This window comes from Anser cygnoides, chromosome 5 (genome assembly GCF_040182565.1).
Source record: "Anser cygnoides isolate HZ-2024a breed goose chromosome 5, Taihu_goose_T2T_genome, whole genome shotgun sequence".
NCBI lineage: Eukaryota > Metazoa > Chordata > Aves > Anseriformes > Anatidae > Anser > Anser cygnoides.
In genome coordinates, this window is record NC_089877.1 from 44,299,397 (window position 1) to 44,324,250 (window position 24,854).

A 24,854-nucleotide genomic window follows, 5' to 3' on the forward strand; every position below is an offset into this window, starting at 1 on the left:
CCAGTACGTTTTGGAATTGTTAAATGTTTTGTAGTTAATCTAGTAGCGTACTAAGTGCTTCCTCTTTTTTTGATCAAATGACTATCACAGCAGTTAATCTCCTTAGAGACAAACCATGTGAACCCACAGATTCCCTTGAGTAGTGATTGTTAATGTCAAAGCAAATCTCCTTGTTTATTTATCTTATTATTTCAGTTAAAACTAAGCCCCGTTTCTGCTCTGTGTGAAACCTTTACTAGAAATAGGATCATGGCTGTATTTTACCAGGACTTTCAGAGTGTGTTTGGGGCAGTGTGGTTTGAAGGAGCAGAGGAGACTGAAGGTCAGGCTACCCAACCCTGTCTTCAGCTCTGCTGCTGATGCTCCTCATCATTTTGACCATGCTCTTCCCCTCCCCCCCATGCCAAATCCCAACTTCCTTGTTTGTAAAAATGGGATTCCTAACACAGTAATGTCAATGCACAACTCTTTGAAATTTGCAAGATGGCTTTTATGCGAGGCAGCATAGATCTTCCTTGTGTAACTTACTGTTATTCTTACAAACTTTGATTGCAAATGTGACAAGGAGTTGGAGCCTCCATAGGCTGCACTTCTATATTAGCACTGAAGCTAGTCACCCTGCAAAATTTGCTATGGAGATCTTGAGCTCCTCAGCTGCTAAAAAGCGAGCAAGAAATGTGTAGGTTGAAGAAGCTGGCATCTGTGTACCTTTGGAGGGATTAACAAAGCATCTGCAGAGCTGTGCTAAACTAAAGCACTAGTTGATGAATTCTCCTTGCTCTGTAATATAGATGCAGTAAAACAAGAGACACAATAAATACCATCAATCTTCTGTTTTCCAACCTTGATGCAAGTGACAGAATTCATCCTACACAATTTCTCAACATATTTCTTCCTAACAGAGGAGATGTTCAACCCCTATGTGCTCAGGTGACACAAACACCAAACTGCACACATTTTTATATGCTTCTCCTAAAAGTCAAAAACTCACCTGCTGTAAAGAAACCTGCAGACTGAGAAACTTGTAAGGACAGACTCAGTCTTGGACTCGTCTTCAGCTGTATTCTCCAGCCAAAGAAATATTGGCCTGCCTCTGGTTCTCCATGACACGTGAGAGTAGTGAGGCCTGAAAGACAAACAAGAATATAGAGATGATGGTGGGTGGAAGAAGGGGAGTCATGGTTGGATTTGTGCTGGAGGGGAAAACTAGTGTACGCAACTCTGAGGGAAAGGTTGGGGGAAACACTTTCATGGGTATCTGCAAGGTAAGTATATTTTGCTTTAGTTCTGGATAATGTATATAAGAGTTGAAGTTAATGACTAATACCAGGGTGGGAAGACTGGGCAGCACCCTTCTTCTTTACAGAGTAGATGGCATGGTTCCCCATAGAGTCCTGGTCATATTGTCCTCTTTCTCACTTTGTGTGTGTCAGGTGCCCCACGCCTTTTTTTGAAAGACTAACACTAGACCATTCATGCAATGTGTCATTTTTACTAACCAACTAATGTACTAACACCCTAACGACTCATCTTTGCTTTTAGTTATTTTAATTAACAATCGTTCTGTTCACGATTTTTTAATTTCCTTTCTTCCCCCTTTTCCGCAAAGCACTCAGGCATTGGACACGCTATGGTAAACAAACTACATTGTCTGGTAGATATCATTCTTATTGTCTCTTTTTTTGGGTTTGCCGTGTGTTACCTGCCTTTTCCTTCCCCTACTCCCCTTTATCCCCCCTCCTTTATACTTACTTCTTTAATTTTATTTTGATTTCACTGAAAACACATTTCTTTTTCTTTATTATTATTTTTTAATGGAAAAACATGAATAAAACAAGCAATAAACACAAATATTCTGGAAATGGGGTTTTGACATTTCTCTCATTGGTTTTCTCACCTCCCTATTTAGTTCATCTTTTGTATTCCAGTGATATTTTTTTTTCTTCTTTGCTCTTGAGTTTAGCTTTCTCTCTTGTTTTTTTCTTCTTTTTTTATCCCCTTTCGATTTTTATTTTTAAAAAAAAAAACTCTGAAGGTTTCTGGATCAGAACCATTGCAGGGCCTCTAGTCCGTGGTGGTGAAGGCTCTCTTTTTCTCTCATCCTTTTGTTGTGGCAACGGCTCTTATAGGCAAAGTGGCCGGAGTTGTCCTCTTTCTCCCCACTTTCCCCCACTTCCCTCCCTCCTCTTTCTCTCCTCCTGCCTCTCTCACTTTCTCTCTCTCTCTGACTTTCCACCTGCCGTGGCCGAAAGGAGCTCAGCCGGTTGTTTGTTTCAGTACACACTCTGCATGGCATGTCCACGTCTGGTGACTCGCCCGTCTCCTACTGGCCTCAATATACTTTCCTCCATCTTCCCTTCAAACCACTAACAACATATAAGCAAAACACATCAAATTCACTTGCTCCTCTCTCTCCCTCTCCTTCTGTTCCCCTTCACTCGCCATGTGTTTGGGGTTAGAGGTTTTGGGGACTTTACTGTTTGTTTTTGAGTTTGTTGGATTATTATGGGGTTTGTTTGGTATTTTTATTTTTGGTTGCATGCGAGTGTGAAATAGTTTTTCCTCTCTCACTCTCTCTGTGCTATCTTTTTTTTCCTCTCATCTTTCTGGGCTCCAGATATAATAGCATGACATATCAGAGCGCAGTATGTGCATGCTTTGTGTTTTCTTTCTTTCTTTCTCATCTCTGCTTCTTTCTCTTTCTCTCTCATTGGTGTGCAGTTGATTTATTTTATTGTGATTTATTTTATTTTGATTTCTTTTGTACTTATATTTTGGTTGAGTTAGTTTGTAAAATATAATTTTTTCTTTTAATTTTATTTTTGTGGTGGGTGGTGGGTGTTTGTGTCTCTAGGTACATGGCATGCACATCCATAATGTATTGAAAGTGAGATCCTCTCCCCACCCCTCCCTGAATGCATGACCGTCAGTGTGCTGTGAGCAAAAGAAACATAAAAAATAAAAAATACCAACCTCGTCTTCATTAGTGCTTTTTTTACTAACAACCATAACTAACTGTAATCATTAAAATAAATACTAATTAATCATAAAATCAACTAATATGAGAAATCTTTTTCAAGGACAGTTCCATTTTCTGGCCTGAGTAGACTGCAAGCATCTCAATGGGTAGACTGCTGGCTCAGCCTGAAAGTGCTGATATAGCAGAAAGGGAGAAGCAGATGGTGAAGCATTTCCATTGTGGGTGAAGCAGACCAGAAAATGGAGCTTGGTTGAACTAACAACAACAACAAAAAAAACCTCTCAAAAACCCACAAAAACCAAATCTCAACAAAATCTTTAATAAAACCAACATAAAAATGTAAGGGAGGTGACTTGGTCTGTTCAGGATTGTAAGGTCATTGCTTGGATTTTTTTGTCCGTTGTGTCCCTTGAACAGGTGACCATCTCTGTGGATGGCATCCTTACCACCACGGGCTATACACAGGAGGACTACACCATGCTGGGCTCAGATGACTTCTTCTACGTGGGAGGGAGCCCCAGTACTGCTGACTTACCTGGCTCTCCAGTAAGCAACAACTTCATGGGTTGCCTGAAAGAGGTAAGTATTTCAAATGAATTATTGTTTTTGTGCTTTTTCTTTCTCAAAATCATTACTTTTTCCCTCCTGTCATTGCACTCTCAATGTCTTTCCGTCATGATAAATTTCACGCTGATACTGCAATGTCAATGTAAGGATAAACTTGTCATTCAGCTGGACAGAAGGCATCAGCTGCAAAAGTCATGAGCTTATGGTCAAAAAAATTCTGGTGCTTGGATTATAAGAAAAATAAAAAATAACAATAACAACAACAAAAAAGGCTTAAAGCAGATTTTTGGGTGGAAAATCATCACTAGATGTATATTTGGGATCATTTTTAAGCTCCTGGACTTTACCTAGGAATGTAGTCAGTTGTGAGTTTTCCAGGAAGATACATGGGTAGGATAAACTGGAAAAATGAAAGATGAAGATAATATAAAATGTGTATGCAAATTAGGTGAAAAGAGTTGCGACTTGAGAGCATAATGCAGATAGAGCAATAATGCGACCTGTGGACTTGAAGCATACTGTGTTGGTAAGTCCATGCAGCAGAGCACCACTGCATTGGCCATGAATAGTTAGCTGGCTTCCAAAGCCATGTTGTCTCACACTGGCTGGTTGCCCCCGTCACGTAGTTAATCTACAACTTTGAGAAAATCCACACGTGGGTAACAGAGATTGGAGCGCCTGGCTGGCAGCAGGAACCAGAATAATAGACTAGTGTTCCTTGAAAATAGTAACAAGAATAAAATAATAAATGACAAAGCCACAGCCAAATTCTGAAACTTGGTGCAGTTGTTTGGGGTTATGCTCTGTGCAGGTGTTGTGGCCTGATGTCCGCATTTGTCATCTTTCCTAATTCTCTTATCAGAATTTGTGATGATCGCTGTCATTAATGGTGATATGTATGTCAACATCCCCAAAATGTGCTATAGAAAGCTAACTGAAAAAACAGCTTAAGTTTTCTGTCGGTCAGCTTCCTAGCTAGTTTGGAATAAGAGTTTGCTGCAAGAAACTCCCTATGTTGTGATTTTATAGTAATTCTGTTTTTACAGGGTGTGGCAGGGTGGGTCTCATTTTATATGCAGACAGGAGGGTTGTCATAATATCTCTTGGTGTGAACATTTAATATCGGAGGGGAGGCTGAGCCGAGTTTTCATGCAGGAGTCATGGAAACAGCAGTGCTGAGCTAGATGTTGTTCTAGGGCTGTAACTGCCTGACAAGTTACCATCCTACAGATGCTTGACTTGTGGTGTCAGGGGTTGTATCTCCTGTGCCAGTCTGCTGATGTGAGTGATGGCTGTCGGTGTGGAGCTGCTGTCCTGCCAGACATCTGCATTAGTTAGGGAGATGCATGTATGCTGGAAATGAGCGTGTGAGCATCTTACATAGGAAATGGAACTGCCCTGCTGAATACAAGCTGTCATACAGGCATCAAATCCTTCTGTTTTCATCCTTAGAGCCTTGGGCCTGATTTTCATAGGCACTGAGCATCCCAGATTGAAATCAAGAGGCGATACAGCTTCTTAGTGTCTCTTTAAATCAGGATCTTAATTTTATTTATGGATGCTATGAACATAACACTTAGCAGAGGCCGTTTTATGTGTGCTTTAAGTCAAGCCAATGGAGCAGAGAAAGCAGTGACAAGAAAATCTTCAGCAGCTTTATTATTTATATAATCATTTGTATTCTATTAGCTTGCACAATGTGCTAAGAGCTGCTTACATAGCCGTCCCAGTCTTATAATACTCTGTGTGAAAAAAAAACAAGCAACCACTTAAGAATGAGAGGAAGAGGGAGAAGGCAGATAATCAGAATGTGCTTTGTAATCTTCACTTGACTAGGCAGTGACAGGAGAAGTGTATGAGGAACTGTCTAGACTTACAGACAGGCTGTTGCTGGCTGGTTTTGAGCTACAGCCTGCTTAATAGCAACCTGTTCTTAGTAGTGGCCCACTGGTGCTTTCAGCTGCTGTGAAAATATGTGCAAAATGGCTTCTGAGGACATAGAGTATATATAATTCACCAAACATAAATGTGTAGTGCAGGATTGTGATGAGGAGACACTTGGAAATGGGATAAATGGAGAAATGTAACATTTCAAAAGAAAGCCACGTTTGTAATGAACACTGCATTGCCAGCCCATGGTTCTTCCAGAGCCCTCAGGCCTCAGAATGAGTTAGCACTGATACTGCTGGTAGGATAGACCATAACAGCAAATATTGTCCCTGGGCTATCTTGCTTTCCTAGGAAGGCAAGGAATTGATGCAGACTTTGGGGTGAAACTTTCTGTCCTCACCCTATAACCTCTCTTGTTTCATGTAGATTGTGTGAGCCACCCAGTACAGCAACCAAACTGCTCACAGGGGTGGCTAAGAGGGCTCCTCGAGTGGAGCATTGTCTTCCCACTTCATCCAGGTGCTGAAATGCAATGGGGCAGAGTGCGTAATGACCCTCTCTGCCCCTCTGCAGCTGGGTAGGGCTTCTCCAGTCAGCTGGGGTTGCTGGGAGAAGCCTGGGCAGCTCTGTCAGGGTGGTTGCTTCATATGGCCCGAGTCTAAACCTTGACTAGGAGGAGCCTGGCCACTCAGAGGTTCCTCAGAGCTCCCTGGCCGCAGTACCCAGATAAGCCCTGGTGAAAGTGACCATGTTCTTCTCGAACTGTGTGAGCCAGTGTATCCTCTTTTCACCACAGAGTATATCTTGCAATATACCCAAATCATAAATCCATGTACTGAATTTGAAGGTTTTTTTTTTAACATTTTAATATAAATTAAATATGTCCCATCATATGGTATGCTGTGTTTTACAGATCTCTGCAACCATCCTGGTAGTGTTGCAATGTACCTGGCACTGTAATGAGGGAGCAAGACTGGAAAAAATAGCTTTTTTTCATTAAAACTTAAAAGGCAGAATATGCAAATAGTGCAGTACATAGACATCAAACATGGGCATTGCCTCGTATTTGCAAAATCTAAGGCTTCCTGGACCATCAGTCTTAAGATAAATTACTCTAGATGAACTTTGGGGAGAATCTGATGTTTCCTCTCATGGAGGAAACCAGGTATAGAGATGGGGTAGGAGCAGGTACAGAGGCATGTCTGAGCCAAATGGGCAGCAGCATTTTTCTCGGTGGGTGTTGGGGAAGGAGTGACAGTGCTTTAAGAATCAATGAGTGCATAAACTCCACTCATTGATTCTTAAATATTTAAGAACACCTGGATGGGCAGACCGAGGTAGAAAAAGAAACACAATGCTAACAGCTATGTTTTGTTTGTACTAGAAAGTCTCAGGGAGGAGGCTCTGGTAATCAGGACTGGATATGGAGAGAGGCTGCATGGGAAGTCTGACGGTGCAGGCAAAAAGGGAAAACTGGATTTCAGTCTCTGATCATTTGGGAAGGCAGAGAATCAGAATATTCCCAAGGCTCTATTAGGGAGCCAGCCATTCAGACTGATTTACTTGGAGCAGTGCTTAGTACAGATGGAAGTGGTTTAGAAGAGCCTAAGGTGGTCCCTAAAGAATGGATGTGTGAGAGACGATTTATGAAATACTCACATTTTTCTATCAATGCTTTATTAAAATCTCAATTCTAAAAAATGTTTATTGGTACTAACAGCTTGATGGAAGCAGTGAGGTTTGCATATGGGTGGAATATGGCAGAAATGATTGCAGGGGTCAGGCACCATCTGGCTGTGATGGGAGAAAGCTGTGAAAGCTCAGATCATTTCTGTCTGCAATTTGACTGCCAGGAGCCAGATTTTGAAATGGTTCACGAGTGTGCCTGGTTGCTGCATATACATCTCGGATGCTATCTACCAGCCAGGTCTTTTTTTTCAGTCCTATTTGCATGAGTAACGTTAATGATGATATGATTTTTGTTTAGGGCACAAATTTTTCCATGTGGAGTGTCACCCTGGGGAGGAGGTTGGAGGAGCACATAGAAAGAGGGCTGAAAAAATGGAGGCTGAGAAAAACAGCCTGAGTGTAAAGAGGGCAGACAGAGGAAGTTTTGGTTATGAGTCCTGCCCTAAGAGGGAGACCAGATAGCCCAAAAGCACCTGGTGCCCAAGATCCTGTTCCAGAGCAGCAGTTTAACAGAGCCCCGGAGGGGCCTGTCTGTTTTTGTTGTTTTGCACAAAAGGAGGTGGTGAGTCAGCACATACCAGTGTGAGGGATTTCACTGCTGCGCTGCGGAGGCAGTTAGGATGTGGATGGCAATTGCCCACATGTGTTGGTCTGGCACTGTTGCTCCAGCTGCTCTATTGTGTTGGGACCAGTCTGTTTCTTATCTGTATTTGGGAGTCTAGTATTAAAAAAAAAAAAAAAAAAAAAAGGCGGGGGGGGAGGCTAACGGTACTGTGTAGAGGCAGACAAAGCATGGCCAAAGGCTGGATATGATTAATCTCCTCAGAATAAGTCTTGTCCTTAATCTTCATCTCCCATTACTATTCCTGGCCAGGGCATCCCGAACAGCCCTGATGATGATGGCCTTTATTCCTAAATTTCCAGATCCAGTGGCCTGTTAAGTTTTTAGGTGCCCCTCACTCTTAATTTCCAGTGTCATTACCCCTGCAGTGGTGGGTTGCTGTGCTGCTGGACCTCTAGGCTTTGCCTGTGAAGAATCAAGCATCGTGTCTCCCTGTGCACCCGTCAAGCATCCAGTGCAACAAGACCTTCACCATGTTTTTGAGTACCCTTGTTGTAGAAATACATCAATACAGTGGCTTGGGAGATGCAACAGATGCTCAACATTTTGAGCAATTGTTGCTGTAATTTGCTAGTGGATTAAGAAAAAGCACACTGCTGGAAAGATTTAATTTAGAGGTGGGAATGGAAGCACTTGGAAGCAAGAAGCTGAGAGTGTTCTAAATAGACCCAAAATGGGAGGGTGGGGAGTTAAACAGGTTTTGTCATCAAATAATATTTCTAAGCTTAATTCCAAGGGTGGTTTGCATTTAGTATTTGTTTATTAGCTCAGAGTCAGGAAGGCTATATTGTTGTTTATTTGGGCAATAGGATATTTCCCAGGTTGCCTGATGGCTGCCAACGTATGTTGCGTTCTTGGGCATGAATCCTACAAGACTTCGGTGTGCATTAAAGAATACCTTGTGCTTTCTGGTATGAGTGTGGGGCATGACATGAAGTCAAGGTGGGCAAGATGCTCTCTGAACTGGACATCTGGGAGCTGAAGCTCCTTGCCCATCTATCCTTGGGCTCTTTGGTAACACTGAAAAAGAAAGTGTTTTGAGGAGGGTTGTTTTTAAAAGCGCATTTTTGTCATACTAGAGGAACGTGTGTTGCCCTGCCTGACCTCTGCTGTGCTGCCAGGAAGGAGTGGCGCTGTGCCTCCCTTGTTTTGCTTGCCTATATGCTTACATGCACACAGCATCCTATAACCATAAAAGATAGGGTCATGCCAGCCTCTTTTCTCACGTATAAATACTAGAGTAAAACTTACCCCATACCAAGTGTAGGAAAAGATCTATAATACCACTCAAACCAGGCATAAATGTCTGGTGGTTCATGGTCCCAGTGCTACATTTAACAGCGTGATGAATGTCAGCCTCTCTGGAGAAGGCATTTGATTCAGTTAATTTTGCTAGTGGCTTTTTTAGGGAATCATTTAGCAAGGATGGGAGAAAAGAGGAACATTCGTTCTGTAAAATGAAGGCAAGGCAGTCATTCCAACACAGAGCCTACATCCATACTGTGAGCCAGGGAGCAAAGAAGAGAGAGGATGCAGTTCTAGGTAGTGTCTGTGGGAGATCAAAGGTCAGAGGTGAGTTTTTGTGATGCAGATAGAGTATGGAGAAAGCATATTTTTGATTTTGGAGTGTATTTGCTTAGTGTCCGATGAACTTTCTTTTCTAAATTGTGATCCTTGTGAATGGCAAAGATCTCACACAGAAAATCCAGTGGTATAGAGTTCGATGCACTGTGCCCATTTACATAGTAAATACTTGCACCGAAATTGTAATTGATAATGATTAACAGTATTAGCTCATAGGTCCCATCTGTTCCTACAACTTGATGCACAGATGTGATATGACTTGGTCAACATCATATATCTTGCCACTGGTGGAAAGCCGTGGATAGAACAAGGACATCCTACCTATAGTTCCATCTTTTTTTTTTGTTGTTGTTGTTCCATTGCTCTTTACTTCCTCCTGGCGGGAACAGAGTATATCTTCAGCACAATGAACTGACAGTCACAAATGACTGATGTTCTTACTGGATACTAGATGTTCCTGGAATTACTGCAACCTTGTTCCTGTGGGGAATTTTCATCTTTACCAGTAACACTTACTAATTTCTTCTTGTTTAATCTTTGATGTCTTTGTGCATTCCTATGAAAATGAGAAAGGGAGGAGTGTTTAAAAAAAAATTGAGAAGTTTGCAGAAGGTGCATATGGGTTACTGCAAAAGTATATCTTAACTAGCCAGCTGCACTGCTGCTGATGGCAATGAAATGTCCCTTCATTTTCTCTTAAGGGTCAGCTCAGGTGAGGAAATGGAGAAATCCGGAACAGATCCTACTCTGAAGTGATCAGAGCAACAGGTGTTGAGGCTGGGGACTGTTGAAAAGAGATCAGTTCTGATCAGGATCAGTCCAAACAGTGGACTTTGCAGCTATTTTTTTGAACCTGAGCAAGGTCTAATGGGAGTTTCTCTGTTTTGTTCTGAAGGAAATGCATCACAAGTGTAGTGCATATTAGGAGACTTCTTTCATGTCTGACCAGAAAGGGAAATGATCTCCTTCCAGTTATGGACCCAGTTAAACTTCTGCTGGATTTGGGGAGACTCTTCAAGTATGTGCTTTCCAGAGGTTAATATTTCACATTCTCATAACACGTTTTTAGCAAGGATTAATGGTCCAGCCCACAGGAACTCAAATCAATAGTCTTGTCAGGTGTATGAGCGTGCTGCAGATTTGCTTTAGCCAGGGAAGTATTGAAAGGTTCTTTTCTTTGCATAGCTTAGCTCTTGCCTGTGTTACAGAAGAAAGGCTTTTACCAGCATTATTGCCTTGCATCATGCATGACACAGGAGAGAATTTTCATCAGCTTGGCTTATTTGCATCTGCAGCAAGTGTTTTGCTGAAATAATGATATTGGATGAGGGTTTGTTGCAAAATGACAAGCTATCCTCAATTACTGTTCAATCTGTTTGTAAGGGGAGGACTCAGAAGATTGGCAAGGAGTCAAGGACATGACTCTTTTTGTGATTTAGTCCCAGTTCATGAAGTGAACATCCTGCCCAGATGATGATCCTCAGATCACAGTGGCCCTAGCTTCGAAGTATTGTAGTATTGTATTGTTCGATGTACGATCTTGTAGGCGTGATATGATCTGCTGTCAACAAGAAAAAGTAGGTAAGTTGAGGCAAGGATGTCCCTGAGCTGAGCCTTGACTGGACCACTAATCTGAGCATCTACGTGTCCCTTGCAACCCTCCATGCGGTTACTGGGGCTCCCTGTGCTGACTGGAATGTAGTCATCAATAAGCTGGTGGCTATCTAACCCTTGTGAGGTCTTACACTTCACCTGACGCTATCAAACTGCATGTTTATTTCTGACAACCTTTTTCCCTACACTGTTTCATCAGATCTTTCAGACCACGTATGAAGCGAAAAAATAGTGTACTCATGACTTGCCCATACATCCATGGAAAGTATTTACTCAGCCACGGAAGCATTCTTGTTTGAGTGCTTCATATCATTTATACCAAGCAGCACCTCAGAGTGAAAAAATCAGGGGCAGTGAAGGGAAGAGAAACAATTAAGTAAAGGCAAGGCTGGTATTTATTTTGTTGTAAATGAGATGGGATACAGGAAGTCTGACTCAGCAAGACCTAGAGAGAAGGTTCCTCTTCTAATGGCAGGCAGTTCAGAGCAGTGACGATGATGCTGGTACTAGAACAACAGTGGAAACAGAGAAGGTAGATGAAGGTTCAGTGAGTATCTCTGCACTGTTAAGCAGGAAAACAATTGAAATTGCCTCGTGAAATTAGTCCTTAGTGAAGGAATTGGAGTATGAAAATGAGGTGATGGAATTTTGTGCTTAGTAAGACGTGGGAGATGTAAAGAAAGGAGCTGAAGTTTCAGCTGAATTTGGTAAAGGAGATGGAGATGTTGTTTTATCACGTGTACTGAAAAAAATCATTAAGCTCCTAATTTTTTTCTTGAATGGAATTCATAGCAAAGACTCCAGAATCTAGTGACAGTGAGCCTAGAAATACAAACTTTTTTTTTTTTTTTTTTTAGGATGGTTCTCTTCACATTAAACAAATAAGGTTCTATTAAAGGTCACATTTATTATAATATAATGTCTTATTCTCTGGAACTCTTATCAGCAGGCAGACAGCAGCTTTCAGGTATTCTAGGTCGGTCCCAGTGCATACATTTTGTTGGGTGATTAATTTAAAAGAGAATGTCAACAGTTCAGTGGCGTTGAGTTCCTGAAGTTACATCACTCTTTGGCCATTTACTTCTTTTGTAAATGTTTTGATTACTGAAGTACATATGTAGATTGAGCATACATTTTAAAGCAAGCATTGATAAGCCAACAGATGTTGGAACTTTCTGTGCAGAAGGCATGAGGCATCTTTTTGAAGGGCTGTTTGAATGTATCCTACCACCAAGCTCATAATCTAATCTATGGAGCTAGAACATTGTGTGCTCTAACCAGCTCTGTCTCCAGATGGCACTGTCCTAGGTACCTAGGGTTGGTGTCACCACTACCACACCACTACCCAGCAGCAGTTAGAGGCTCCTGACTGAGCCATCCACACGTGACCCTTGGTCCTGGTGCTAGGGCCATCTGGGCTTGCTTTGCAGCAGGGCCATCAGGAGCAGGCTTTTCTTTCCTGCGTAATGAACTTGACTCCTGCTGAGCTTCTGTACCTGCAAGGGATGTGCCATGTGCTGTTCTGCAGAAAATGGGAGTGTTTACAGGTGTAGAACTGTATTCGTATAGGCAAATTTAGAAAATGTGATGGGGATTGGAGCAATATAGCGTGTGCTTTGGGCACGTAATAAAGGTAATTGGAAACCCAGAATGGAGATATGCAAACAACAATCCTTACAAATTTATGTGGTCTAATCCATCTCTATTCAGGAATTAGCAAACTAAGACAGGGTACAATTGTTTGATGGACAAACATGGCTGAGTCCAAAGTGGTCAGGAGAATAGTGGATGATAGTCATGGAGGTTACTGTGGAAAAAGATTTCTGGCTGCCTTTTTCATATGGAAATTAGCCAAATGTGGTCCTATCCTTGTTGATGGCGGTGCTTATCTGCTGTGATCTTATCTTCAGCTGTCCAAAGCCTGATTTCTCAGCATAGGATGAAAGTAAAATGAGCTGCTCCTGTCCTGCTTGGCTTGGTAGTTGATTGAGCTTAAAGGACTCTTGGCTCTGGTGAGAAAAGTCAGAAAAAACAGTAGGAGGCACTCTTTTATTTGTCACTCTTTATGTTGCAGTATAGAGATTGCTAAGGATGAATCTTATACTGTCAGATAGAAATACAGACAAGTAGCTTGGAGAGGCAGGACCTACCATAAACTAATATTTGTAAACCAAACTCAGCTGAAAATTTCAGCTGCAAAATTGTTTAATTACTTGTATATAACATAGGCACTGTCAGCCTAAGAGTGACTCGGATGCTCATCACCAAGGAAGGCAAAAAGAGAATGTACTTATTCTTTTGGCACTTAGGGTTTGAAAACTCAGCAGGCAGAGAGTTAATGACATGGAGCATACAGAGCTCAGTACATCCTCTAGTGCTATGATACGGCCTCCGACTCTTGACAGAGATGTAATAGTGATAAGAGAAACACTTTTCTGTGTTTGAGTGGCTGCTCCAAGCTCAAGAGTTAAAAGGACTCCGTTCCTTTTATAATTGTATCGCCCAACACACTTTCTTTTCATGAAGCTTGTTATGTTGCTTTTGAAAATATTTGCTGCCTTCACCAGCAGGACCAGGTACCACTGGGTTTAAGGCTAAAACTTCTCACTTAACCCCATGTCAGTATGCTTTTGGAACTCTTAGCAAGTCCTCAGCCTTCTTGGTAATTATTTTTAGTCCTGTTGGAGTCTTCATTTTATTGCAATCTTCAAATACAGAGGTGTCCAACAGTGAATATTACACTCTAGCTGTGCTTTCAGGTAGGTTGTGATCATTCAATTGTGGTATGCAAGAGCTGGGTTTTGATTTTTAGAGCTTTAATTAGTGTGTGGGCTTTTTTGGCTATAGTAGTTTATTTCTCAATTGACAAGTGTTATGTTTTTGGGAACAGCAGCCACTAAACAAACCTTGCCTGACTCTGAAGGCTGTGCTATTGCTATGAAATGTGTGTACGTGCGCGCGCGTGTGTGTGTTGTGAGCAGTAGGGAGAGACTGAGCTGCTGCTGCCCGCCTTGAAAAGCCAAGCTGCAGCAGCTGCCAGTAAGGGAGGCAAGAAAGGCTGCTGAGGTTTGCATGTTGAGTTGGGTGGGCTGGGCTCCTCCTCCCAGGTCCACCACTCCCTTTGTAGCAGGGAGCCAGCTAGCTGTCAAGTGTGAGTAAGACAGGAGGATGTAGGCAGCAATAATTGGGCAGCATTTGTTACATGAACTGCATGGGAAAGGCAGCGAGCTCTTTCTGATACAACCAGATTTTGTATTGTCTCTGATTTTCTTTCTGTTCTAATTCTTTGTCACTGCTGCTGTCTGGCTCTGCTCTACTATTGATGTTGTCTGTTTCACTGAATATCTGTAGTTTGGCATTGTTCTTTCTTCCTCCTTCGAGCTGTACCAGCAGAATTGATTTAGTTCAGAATGAACCGTGGATGTATCTGGGTCCCTAAGCAAATCAGTGAGCATAATGCAGATCTATGGAAAGATGCAATTTAAGCTCTGAATTGCTTACCACAAGTTTTTGTACTCTTTGAGCTGTGAGTTCCATAAGTGGAGGTGCTAGAAATGCTAAGTTCAGTGCTCAGAGATAAGTTAAGGTCAACTCCCCTGCCCCTGCTCCTTGTAGCTAGCAAGATATAGATGTAATACCACAAAAAGAGGAATATGTTCATTTTATTAGGTCTTAGGGAGATGTCAGTAGGATTGCTGTATAGCATACCATGGCTACTGGTGACTTCACATCAGCAGAAGAGAGAAAACTCATGCTTCTAATTCATAAGCACAGATCCTAGCAGCTGAGCACTTAGCACTGGAAGGAGAGCATTAATTATCTGTGAGCTGCACGGGGTTGATGACACAAAACTGAACAATAACTGCATCTAGGAAAGCAGTGGTGCATGGTGTGCTAGTCACCAAGCTCCTCTGGCCAGGCTGGAGGTGACTGAGAGGTTGTGTCTAGGTTTACCACCCCGAGAGGTACCTGTGGTGATACCAGCAGAGAAGGTTTCTCACTGTAGCAGTGTTAGCAAGGAGAAGGAGCACAGAGGTTTGGGAAAGGTGGCAGAGATGAAAAATGCTGTTCAGAAATGGAGCTGGGGAATGGCGTAATCATTCCCGTTAAATCTGTGCCTTTCTGGTTATTAGCCATTTTAAGTGGAATGGGTTTTGCATCTAGAACAAGTCTCCGAACAGATGATTAATGGTTTTATCTGTAATAACTTTACATTTTATAGAACCCTGCTAGGAGTCTGCATCTGGTGAGCCAAGCTATTTAAAGCTGTGTTAATTCTGTTAATTGCTCTACGTTTATTTGGATTGCTGGCACCTGCGGGCTTTAGGATAATGTTGGGGGGGGGGAATATTCTCTCCCTCTTTCTAGCTGAGGAAAATGGAGAGGACCATTTCCTCAGCTAAGAACAGCAGCCTTGGCAGAACATCCTGGCTGGATTGGTTGTCCTTGAGATTTCCCTGTTTTTCTACAGCTGAATGCAGTGAGATGCCAGCCAGAGGCAAGATGTTCCCTTGATTGGGGCAGGAGGTAGGCAGACAATCTGCTTTTCATGCACTTGCCATCATCAGGCGGTAGCAGCAACAGGGAACGAAGCCAGTGATTTTAGAAGGCTGATCAGGTCCACCCCATTCCGATCTGCTTCTCAGCTGCCTGCCAGTATTCGTCTTCATTTTGTTTTTGGTTGTGAAGTGCTCCAGTGGATTTCAAGCCCTGAACAGATGTGAAGATAAGTGCGCTGCTGATTTCTGAACTTTTGTCAGAGAAAAGATGCAGGAGTGGAATTCAGAATGCTTGGGGTGACTAAAACATTGCTGTGAAATGCTACGAGGGCAGTGCAGAAGTTTTCATGTTTATGAGCAGGATTGGACAAACCACTGGAACAATCCTGACCGGGCTCTGAAACGAAAACCTTTTCCCCATCTTTGGCTGCCCTACTTCTGGGAAGATTCTAGCATAGAGGATGAGGGCAGCAAAATGGGGGAAACAAAGGGTTTCTCTCACGTTGTTACCTGCTGACTTAAAAGTGTGGCAAATCCTGAAAAATTTGACACTGGGACACTTCTAGGCAATGGTATGTGCTCTTAACTCCCAAATGAAGGACAGTCATATCACCCATCTCTGAAGGTGTAAACAACTGTGAAGAAAATCACGTGTAGCACAGGTGAAAGCTTTTGCAGAGTTTGTTGAGCCATGATCTTTGTGACATGTTGCTCCTAAAGGACAAGAGTGCTGTGTGTTTCCAGCTTTCTTAGGTAGAAGCTGTATCCAGTTAATTTATTCTGTCCAGGTAAGGGTTAAACAACTGGAATATTGAAATTGGTTGTAAAGCAAAGCTTGAGAAGTTGTTCTTCTACTGGAGAAAGGGTTCTTCCTCTGCTGCTTTGTACAGCTAACCAGGCAAGCTGTCAGCTTAACGCTTTCCTCTGTTTTCTCAGTTTGTATTCCTGGGCTGATTTGTCCTGAAGTTGCCTTCTTCTGAGTGGACAAGAACACTAAATGCCTTCTTTCTCTTCTACTCAGGCGTGGTGCACCTGCTTCTCTTGCCTCGCCTGAGCATGCTTCCTATTCTTCCTTACCGTGGGATCAGGGATAACGTAGAAATGTAGCATTGTCTCCCTTAGTATGTATTTCTAGTATGTTCTCTTAATTAGCATATGCTTAGCTCTTCTGGCTTCAGGCTAGTTTCCCTGTTTACAACCTCTGTGACACATTTTGTTAGAACTTCACAAATCATATATCACAAGAAAAATTAATTATGCATGTAAGTTATTAGGTTAATAACTTTCATCTCAACTGTGAGCTTCACATAAAGTCTATACGTTACACGTTAATAATTCAGATGACAGCTTTGACATTGAATGTATTTTCTAAATCACTTCTGTCCCTTCTTAGGAATTTTGGGTCTGTGGAAACTGCAGCTGGTTTCTGCATTTTTTTTTCAAATGCAGTTCCATTTCTGTTTCCCCATTCCTCCTAGATGTTGGATTTGCCAGTGCACCCTGCAGAGGAGGGCAAATAAACATTAGTGTTCCCTTTGCCTCAGAGTAATCTTTTTGATCGTGGTTTTGCAACTAAAGCTTATGGAAAGACTTGGTTTGTATGAGGACACCTTTTGGTAAGAAGTGCAGCAGATTATCTTTGATAATGCTGCCAAGAATTTATGACTGGTTGCAGCTTTGTATTTTAACTGAGGCAACCAGGGAATTCCTTGGATTTACTGAAGCCATCAGTAAGTGCGTGGACTGGAGAGTTTGGGAAGATGTGCCCTACGTGTTAGAGGTGGATGTACCCTTTGGGCACTGGATAGTTCCCCATGGCAGTAGTCATGGCATCAAGCCTGCCAGAGTTCAAGAAGTGTTTGGAAAACACTCTTACACCTATGGTGTATTTTTTAGGTAGTCCTGTGTGGAGTCAGGATTTGGACTTAACGGTCCTTGTGGATCCCTTCCAACTTGGAATATTCTGTTCTACCTTTCAAAAGTGTTTTGGTGAAGTTTTTTTTGCGAGAAGGCTTTTCAAGAAGTAAAAAGGCAGTGGGTAAAGAAAGAAGGTCCTTGCACAGAGGAAGAATTGGTTGGAAGGCAAAAAACAGAATGTAGGGCCAAACAGCTTTCCCATGGAAAGGCCTCACTGGGGAGAACTCTGGGATCCATGCTGAGGTCTGAAGGTTCATTTGTGGAATAATAAATAGAAAGGAACGTGGGTGGAGAAGGCACAGATTTTGCTAAGAGTATGATGGTATTCGGGTGAGGGTTGTCTGTAGAACTGCAGAGATTGGCATAACTATGCTGAATAACTGGACAAATGTGGTAGGTAAAATTAAGTACATGTAAAAACAAAATGAGGTGATTAGTAGAAGAGAGACAATAATCAGTTTTCCATATGTGATGTTGGACTTTGGGTTGATTCTGATGTTTTAGTTAAAAAAAAAAATCCTTGAAAATATTTGCTCAGTGGTTAATATTGGTCAAATAGCATTGTGAAGTATTAGGAAGGGAATAGAGAACAATATAGAAAACATTGTCATTAAATAAAACCTTTCTGCTGGACAATGTCATTTTGCGCTTTTAATCTCAAAAATACACTGTAAAACTGGAGAGAAGGGCAACAAGGATCACCAAAGGTCAGGAGAGACTTCTGTACACAGAATGACTAAACAGACTGTACAGTTCTTTGTAACAGAATTGAGTGAGAGGATAGGCTAGCGGGACATAAAGTCATGCATGGCATGGGAGACGAATCAAACTGTGTTCAGTGTTTTCTCAGATCAAATAGAGGCATCTAATGAAAAGGGCAGGGTGGGCTTCAGAACAAACAAAAACAAATCAGGTGTGCAGTGAAGTCACACAAATCCTTGCTGTGGGGTGTTATTGTGGGGGGAAGAAAAACCCTAGATGTTTTGTAAGATATGAAGATATTGCCTCCCGCATATAAACTCTTAGGCCCAAATTGTTGGAGTCCGTGAAACAGTTTTGGGGGAGTATCACTACACACCTGTTCTGTTAGATTTGCCTGGGTATTTGAGGCAATTTTCAGATATAGGGTGCAGGCCATATTCAATATGGAGGTTGTTGTGTGTAAATATTTGCTGGTGCAGCTACACCATTTCTCCATTTCTAAGATCCCTGTAGTGTTTTCAAGAAGATATTGCACTTGCTTTGCCTTGCATTAACTAGAGTGTACTGATCCATCAGAGGCCATGATACACCACAGCGATGTTCCTTGCACAGGCTTGCACACAGCTGGGGAAGGCAGCCGAGTGCTGGGACATCAGAGGAGCAGAGAGATAATTTGGTATAAGGACGTGCAGGGTTGGGGAGATGAAGCAGCAATTTGTAGATGTATGGAGGAACAAAGACAGAAGGGTTTGAAGAAAACCGGACTGCCACGTGTTGATCAGAGGTGTAATGCTGCCCCTTTGAATGAGAAAAAATGTCCACGTGGCTATGTCAGGCAGGCTTCACTTGAGGAAGTTCATTTAACTGGAATGAGCAATAGGAAGGGCTAGACTGAACTACTGCAAAGAAATGGAAGGCAAGGTTGTTCAGGTTCCTCTGGCCATTAGTAATTGCTAAGATCCCCAAAGTAATTGATCCCAAGTGAGAATATTAACAAGTGGAGATGTAAAACTGCCTCTGAGCGTTGTTGCAGAGGTGGCTGCCCTTCTGTGTCAAGCGATCTTTCCCTGTATGGAATGAGGAATTGTGTAAAGCCTTGGAGGGAGATTCAGTTAGAGTAAGGAAATGTCTCCAAATTAGCATGGGCTGTGGTAGCAGCAGACAGCTAGCTTGTAGACTTCAGCTTGGACTTGGGAATCTCTCCATCCAGCATGAATTTTGTGATTATGTGTATTGCTTTCCCTGTGGCTCTAACCGTGGAAGTAACTGCTAAGAAGGTTTATTACTGCCCAACTGGGCCATTTTTCTGAGTGCTGAATCTACGTGGGGTTGTCCTTTAAGGGAAACTTAAAAACCAAGGAGCGTTTTTTACTGCCTCAAAAAGGTGGACTGGTGCTGTGTAAAAAAGGGAGGAAAAGAGACTACCCTACTGGGACAAACTCCAGAGAATCGTAGATATTAGAAATAGTAAACACCTACTAGGTCACCTTGTCCATCTTCTCCTGCCAGGAGTGCCATTGTTCCCTTTGCTGTATTAACTCAAAAATGTTTCTGCAAAGAGCTACTCTCAGTGGTACTGTACTTGTCTTTTTCTGTGCGCCATTTGGGGCTGCTGAAGATGTTTTAAGGACAAGTAAGGCTTGTCCTCATACCTGGGTTTCTGTGCATTTTGGGTACTAGAGACTTAATAATAATAAAAAAAAAACATGGAAAATCACAGATCATTTCTTTGGAAAATGAGATATTGCTGCTATTTAGTTAATTAACTACTGAATTCCTCAACTAAGAGATTATGAGATAAACTGAAAAATCGTCCAACAGACAAGTGGCAGGATCAGGAATAGAAACCAGGAGCTCTAACTCCTGTTCTGTTTCTCAGCAGAAAACAAATACCTACTACTCAAAGTAAATCTGCACTCATCTGTCCTGTTGTTGCTCGAGCGATTAGTGGCATGTAAGGGTTTCAAAAAGTCAGGGGCTTTGAAAGAACCACTGTGCTCAGGTAGCTCAGCCTTCAGTCAATATATAATTTTCCCCACTTTATGCGTAGTGTCAGAGTGTTCATAAGCAAGAAATATCAAGTGTTAATTTCTGCTGCTTCTCCCACATTAAATCTAGTAGTTTGGGGCTTCTTTTTGAGAGCTGTATTTAACTGGCCTTGATGTGAAAGCATTAAAACACAGAATCTGTTGCTTTCTTTCGTAAGTTGCTGTGAAGTATAATTGCCCTCTGCTTTTAAAAGACTGGTCTTTATATGCATCTGGAATTTCCGACAATATGTTGCTCCCAAATGCTGGTTCTTGTGATGAAGTTTTCTATTGGAACAAAAATGTTTCAGAAATTCAGTGTTTTTCCCTTATTCACAATAGTTAAGTCACTTCTTTAGATAAACTTTGAAAAGTTTATCTCTTGGAAAAAAAAAAAACGAACAAAAAAGCCTCTTGAAAAACTGAACAGGCGGATTTGTCTGTCTCTTACTCTAGGGAGTTTATTCTAGTTCTCAAATCAAGTAGAAGCCACTTGATGTATCCTTTGCAAGTTTTTAGAGTCTTTTCTTTAAGAAAATGTAGACATTAGGTTTATACCTAGTGTTCTGATGCTTATCTTACCAATACCACATGAAGTAACATCCCATTCCTTCTATTGCTTGTTCTTGTCCTATATCCTGAAACTGAATGGGCCCCTTTGGTCGTAGTGCTTAGTGGAAGCTCACACTTCCTCCTCCGATGTTTCCTCAATTGTTTTCAAAGTTGTTGCTTTGCAGAGTGCAGCTCTCTCGTAGCTTCTCTTTCCTGCTTCTGTAGTCATGGCTGCTATTCCATGCCCATAAGCTCCTATGCTTTCATATTCAGCTGTTTTAAAAATTGTTTGGATTGGAAGGGCCGGGATTACCCTGCTGTATGGATGACTCTTTATGACTGCTCTGTCTTTACATGTATTTAGCGCCCTGTCAGACTTGGTCTTCCCTTCAAGTATTAGCTTCAGTGCTTTTTATATTTATGTCTAAGTAATTGATAAAATGTTTAATACTTGTGCTCCAAATATAGATCCATATGGTGCATGAGAAATGCCTCTTCTCAGTAATGATGCCCTACTGACAACTACTTTTCAAGACTGTCAGTGTAAGACCATCTATCTACTATCACGTCCTGGTTAGCTCTTGTATAGTGTTAATTTAAGCTGAACTGTCTTGTGATATTCAGTCAAATGTCTTTAAAAACATTTCATCTAAGCCATTACCATTGTGATTTATATGATACCAGGTTTATTTGACAGAAACTCATTTTACACAGAGGAAGGTCTAATGACACTAAGTATTGTATTCTTATCCTTTAATATTTTTATTAAGCGCATTGGATAGAAGCTTTTGTTTTACTTCCTTCAGGGTTGATGTTTACTGCAGGCTAAACCCTTCTACAGTTATACATCTTGTTCTGTTTGGCTTTTTAAAACATGAACACAACATAACGTTCCTTTGTTCATCTATTAGCTTCCTGTTATTCCAAGATTAAAAATAAACCTTAGTGGATCAGAAATCTCCTCATTCAGCTCTTTTAAGACTCTTTGGAGCAAGTGACCCAGGTCTGTGAAATTAGGAAGAAAGCATGTTTATTCCTGGTAGCTGATCAACATCCTCTTTTGTTCTTGTAGATTGCAAAATACTTTGTCATCCTCTTGTGATGCAAGCACTTATGTTCTTCATGTATTTATATCTGACAGAGCAAAAACGTTGAATACTTCATAAATTTTATAAGCTGAACCTTTAAAATAAATCATTGCAGTGATGGGATTTTTGATGGACTTCTGTATCAAGATATAACCTTTTTTGATTTTAAGCTATTCACGCATCCTGTCATGATTTAAAGAATTCACTGGTTAATTAGCTCACTGTGAAACATTCCACTTTACTTTCAGACTGAATAGTTGTAATTTGACTAGCCACTGTATATGATTACGCTTCATTATGCTTTTGTCTCCTAAATTAAAGGTGACATCTTCTGTCAGAAAACTTCTCCCTATGCAGATTCCTGGAGCGTGTTTGGACCAACTTGGAACCTGCCTCTTTTGGTGACATAGTTGGAATTTATTAGTGTACCTAACATAAGATTTCAAGACTTGAAACCACTGTAGCAATTTTCTTTTCTCTTTGAAACTTTTTAACATCTTTTTAAAATCATGGACAAGGTAACTGAGCACAGTATTATTCAATGGTTTCACTAATACTGTATACAGTCAGTATCTTTTCTCTGTAATTTCTTAATATTTTCATACTTAAACGCTAAAGAATCACATTAGCCCTCTTAGCAACTGCTTTACAAAGGCATTTCATGTTCAATTGGTTATGCACCAAGGCACATGCGCTCTTTTTCATAGTCACTATTTACAGGGCTTAGATACGGTTTCCATTGTGTGAGAGTTACTTACAGTCTTTGATCCTAAATCTATAATAGTGTTGGGCCGTACTGAAATGAGAACATGTCTGGGTATGTATGGTTATATGTATGTCAAAGTGATGAGTAAACTGCATTTTAGGTATCTTCTTGTGCTTTTGCAGAATCTACTGTAGGTGTCAAGACTGCCTTCCAGCATCTGGAAGTCACTCAGTTGGCTAGCCATGCTAGGATTGAAGCTTGGGGCAGCAGCCCTTTCCCCAGTGTCCTGCTTTGGTCTTGCTCTCTCTGGCACTGGGAGAGCTTGATTAATAAAACTTCTTCCATTTAGTTAAAAGCAAGGGTTAGAGCTCAACATTCATGTGTGCATATTTGCTCTTGCTGACCTTATTTTTTTTCTTGTAACAAGGTATCCTTGGACACAGGGATGAACCTACAGTCCTAAGCTTTTGAGAAGTGGCACAGCTTGGCCTTTATGCCTCTCTGTATCAAAAGAAATCCCTTCAAATGCTGCTTGCTACCTTGTCTTTTCACTGACCCCTCCAGTGCTTTTGATGTGTAATGACAGTAAAAATAATAAAAATTGTGTAAAAGTAATGTTATAGAAGTAACATTACAAGCATCGTATGTTCACCCTGGGGAAAATGAAGCTTGTTTTTAGAAGGCAGTTAATATACATCTTGTCTCTTACATGACTATGCATGCCAAATTTACCAGGTGCAATTAACAAGAGGAGCTTTATTTCTTTCCTTGCTTCAAGCTAATTTACGTATTTAACTTCTGGGATATACTCCTGCACAAGCAAGGAGAAATGTCACAAGAAGCTGATGATCCAAATTCCTCCATTTGTTCAGAATGCTATGTAATCACATGTAGGCTCTCTTTTTCCCATGAAAAGTTGATGGATCTTTCGAGGTAGCCTCTAACCTGGGCTGTTCTATGATTCTTTTGACCTGCTTTTAAGATGCATGTTAACCTAAGTGGGACATAACTTGGTGGTGGCACAGTGTAGAAATACCGGATGAGAACTTCTGGCTTCTCTGTGGCTTTGCGGGGACCAACAGGATTTTGGACAGATCTGTGTAATCCACCTTTTCTTTTGGAAGCACTTGAGAAATAATTCTTACCATTAGAAATACTATCAGTTGGCCCGCATGTGAAAGAATGGGTTTGCAGAGAAAGGTGTTAGGCTTGCAGATGCCAGAACAATGTGAGATATTTGTACTTTCAAGGGCAAAGGGGTTGTATTATAAAAACCATGCAGACCCTATTGACAGAGTGACTGGGGAGTTAGAGGGAAATAATTTGTCTGTTTCTATTACTGTTTACATTGTTCCCAATAAAAAATAGAGAAGCATGGGGTAGCTGAAAAATGCAGCCCTTGAAAGTACAGTGCTCTAGGGAAAGGAAGAAGAGGAAAAGAAGATAGTGCAATATAGAAAACAACAGCTCTTTCAGCATGTGCTGGTCATCTTCTCTAATCTACTCCTTTTGAGTGCCTTACATATGAAGGACATAAGCCAGGCAGAACAATTCCTGCCTGGGAACAGCAAAACAGTGATGCTGGGCCTCATTGTGGGCTCAACATACATTCTCTAGCAATGTGCTTTTCAGCACCTGCTTTTTTATTCTGGGCACTGTATTTTGTTTTGCTTGTCTGCGTTACAGTAGAAATATCAGAGCTGGCATTGGGTTATTTGGGCTTGAGAAAGGACTCCAGGCAAGAACATGGCCTCCGCAGTATAGTTCACACTAGAAATACTCTGCTTCGAAGGCCCTGCTAACTCTTTGCTTCCTCCCTCATCTGTTTTCCTTTCAGCTTTGACCATGTCTGGATGACAGGAAAAGAAATGTGTGAAGGAGCTTGCTTCGCTCCTACTAAGTCCCATTCATCACATTGTCCAGTACCAAGCCCAAAAAAGTTAGTCTCATCTTCTGAACTGAAATCTCACTTGTAAATGTGCTGCTGAAGGGGAAAGGGGGCGGGGTGGGGGTGGGGGTGGGGGTAGCTATATGAGAAGGCTGAATTTGCAATCACAAGGACTCTGTTGTAAATTCACCTCAGCTAGTCATTACTCTAGTAAGTAACTCCATCTTTACTGGAGAGCAATGAATAAAAAAAGGTGTTCTGCTTCCTGAACCACTTTCAGGATAAAAGGATAGCTGTTACTGAATACATATGCCTTCTTGTGGTCAGGTAACAGAGCAAAGCCCACTTCCCTCCTCCTCCTCCAAAGAAGTTGGCCCCAGAGAGGGAAGTTCACCATGTTTTGAGGCTGCTTGCTGCTGCTGCTGCAGTAGTGTCTCAGTGTCCACTGAGAGTGCGGAAAGGTGGTTGGGGCTTGAGCATCAAAAGTGGATGGGCAGTCCAGTTGACCAGAAGTGATGAAAAGATTTAA

General features: G+C 41.6%; 1 protein-coding gene across 22 annotated transcripts in view; it reads left to right on the top strand.

The window, feature by feature from the left end:
• Positions 1–24,854, top strand: part of NRXN3 (neurexin 3) — a 1,012,648-nt gene that overhangs the window by 283,639 nt on the left and 704,155 nt on the right. For all 22 annotated transcript variants that reach the window (XM_066997130.1, XM_066997141.1, XM_066997143.1 and 19 more), the window contains one exon: positions 3,398–3,559. In XM_066997130.1, the coding sequence (XP_066853231.1) occupies positions 3,398–3,559 (162 nt within the window). The remainder of the gene's footprint in view (positions 1–3,397; positions 3,560–24,854) is intronic.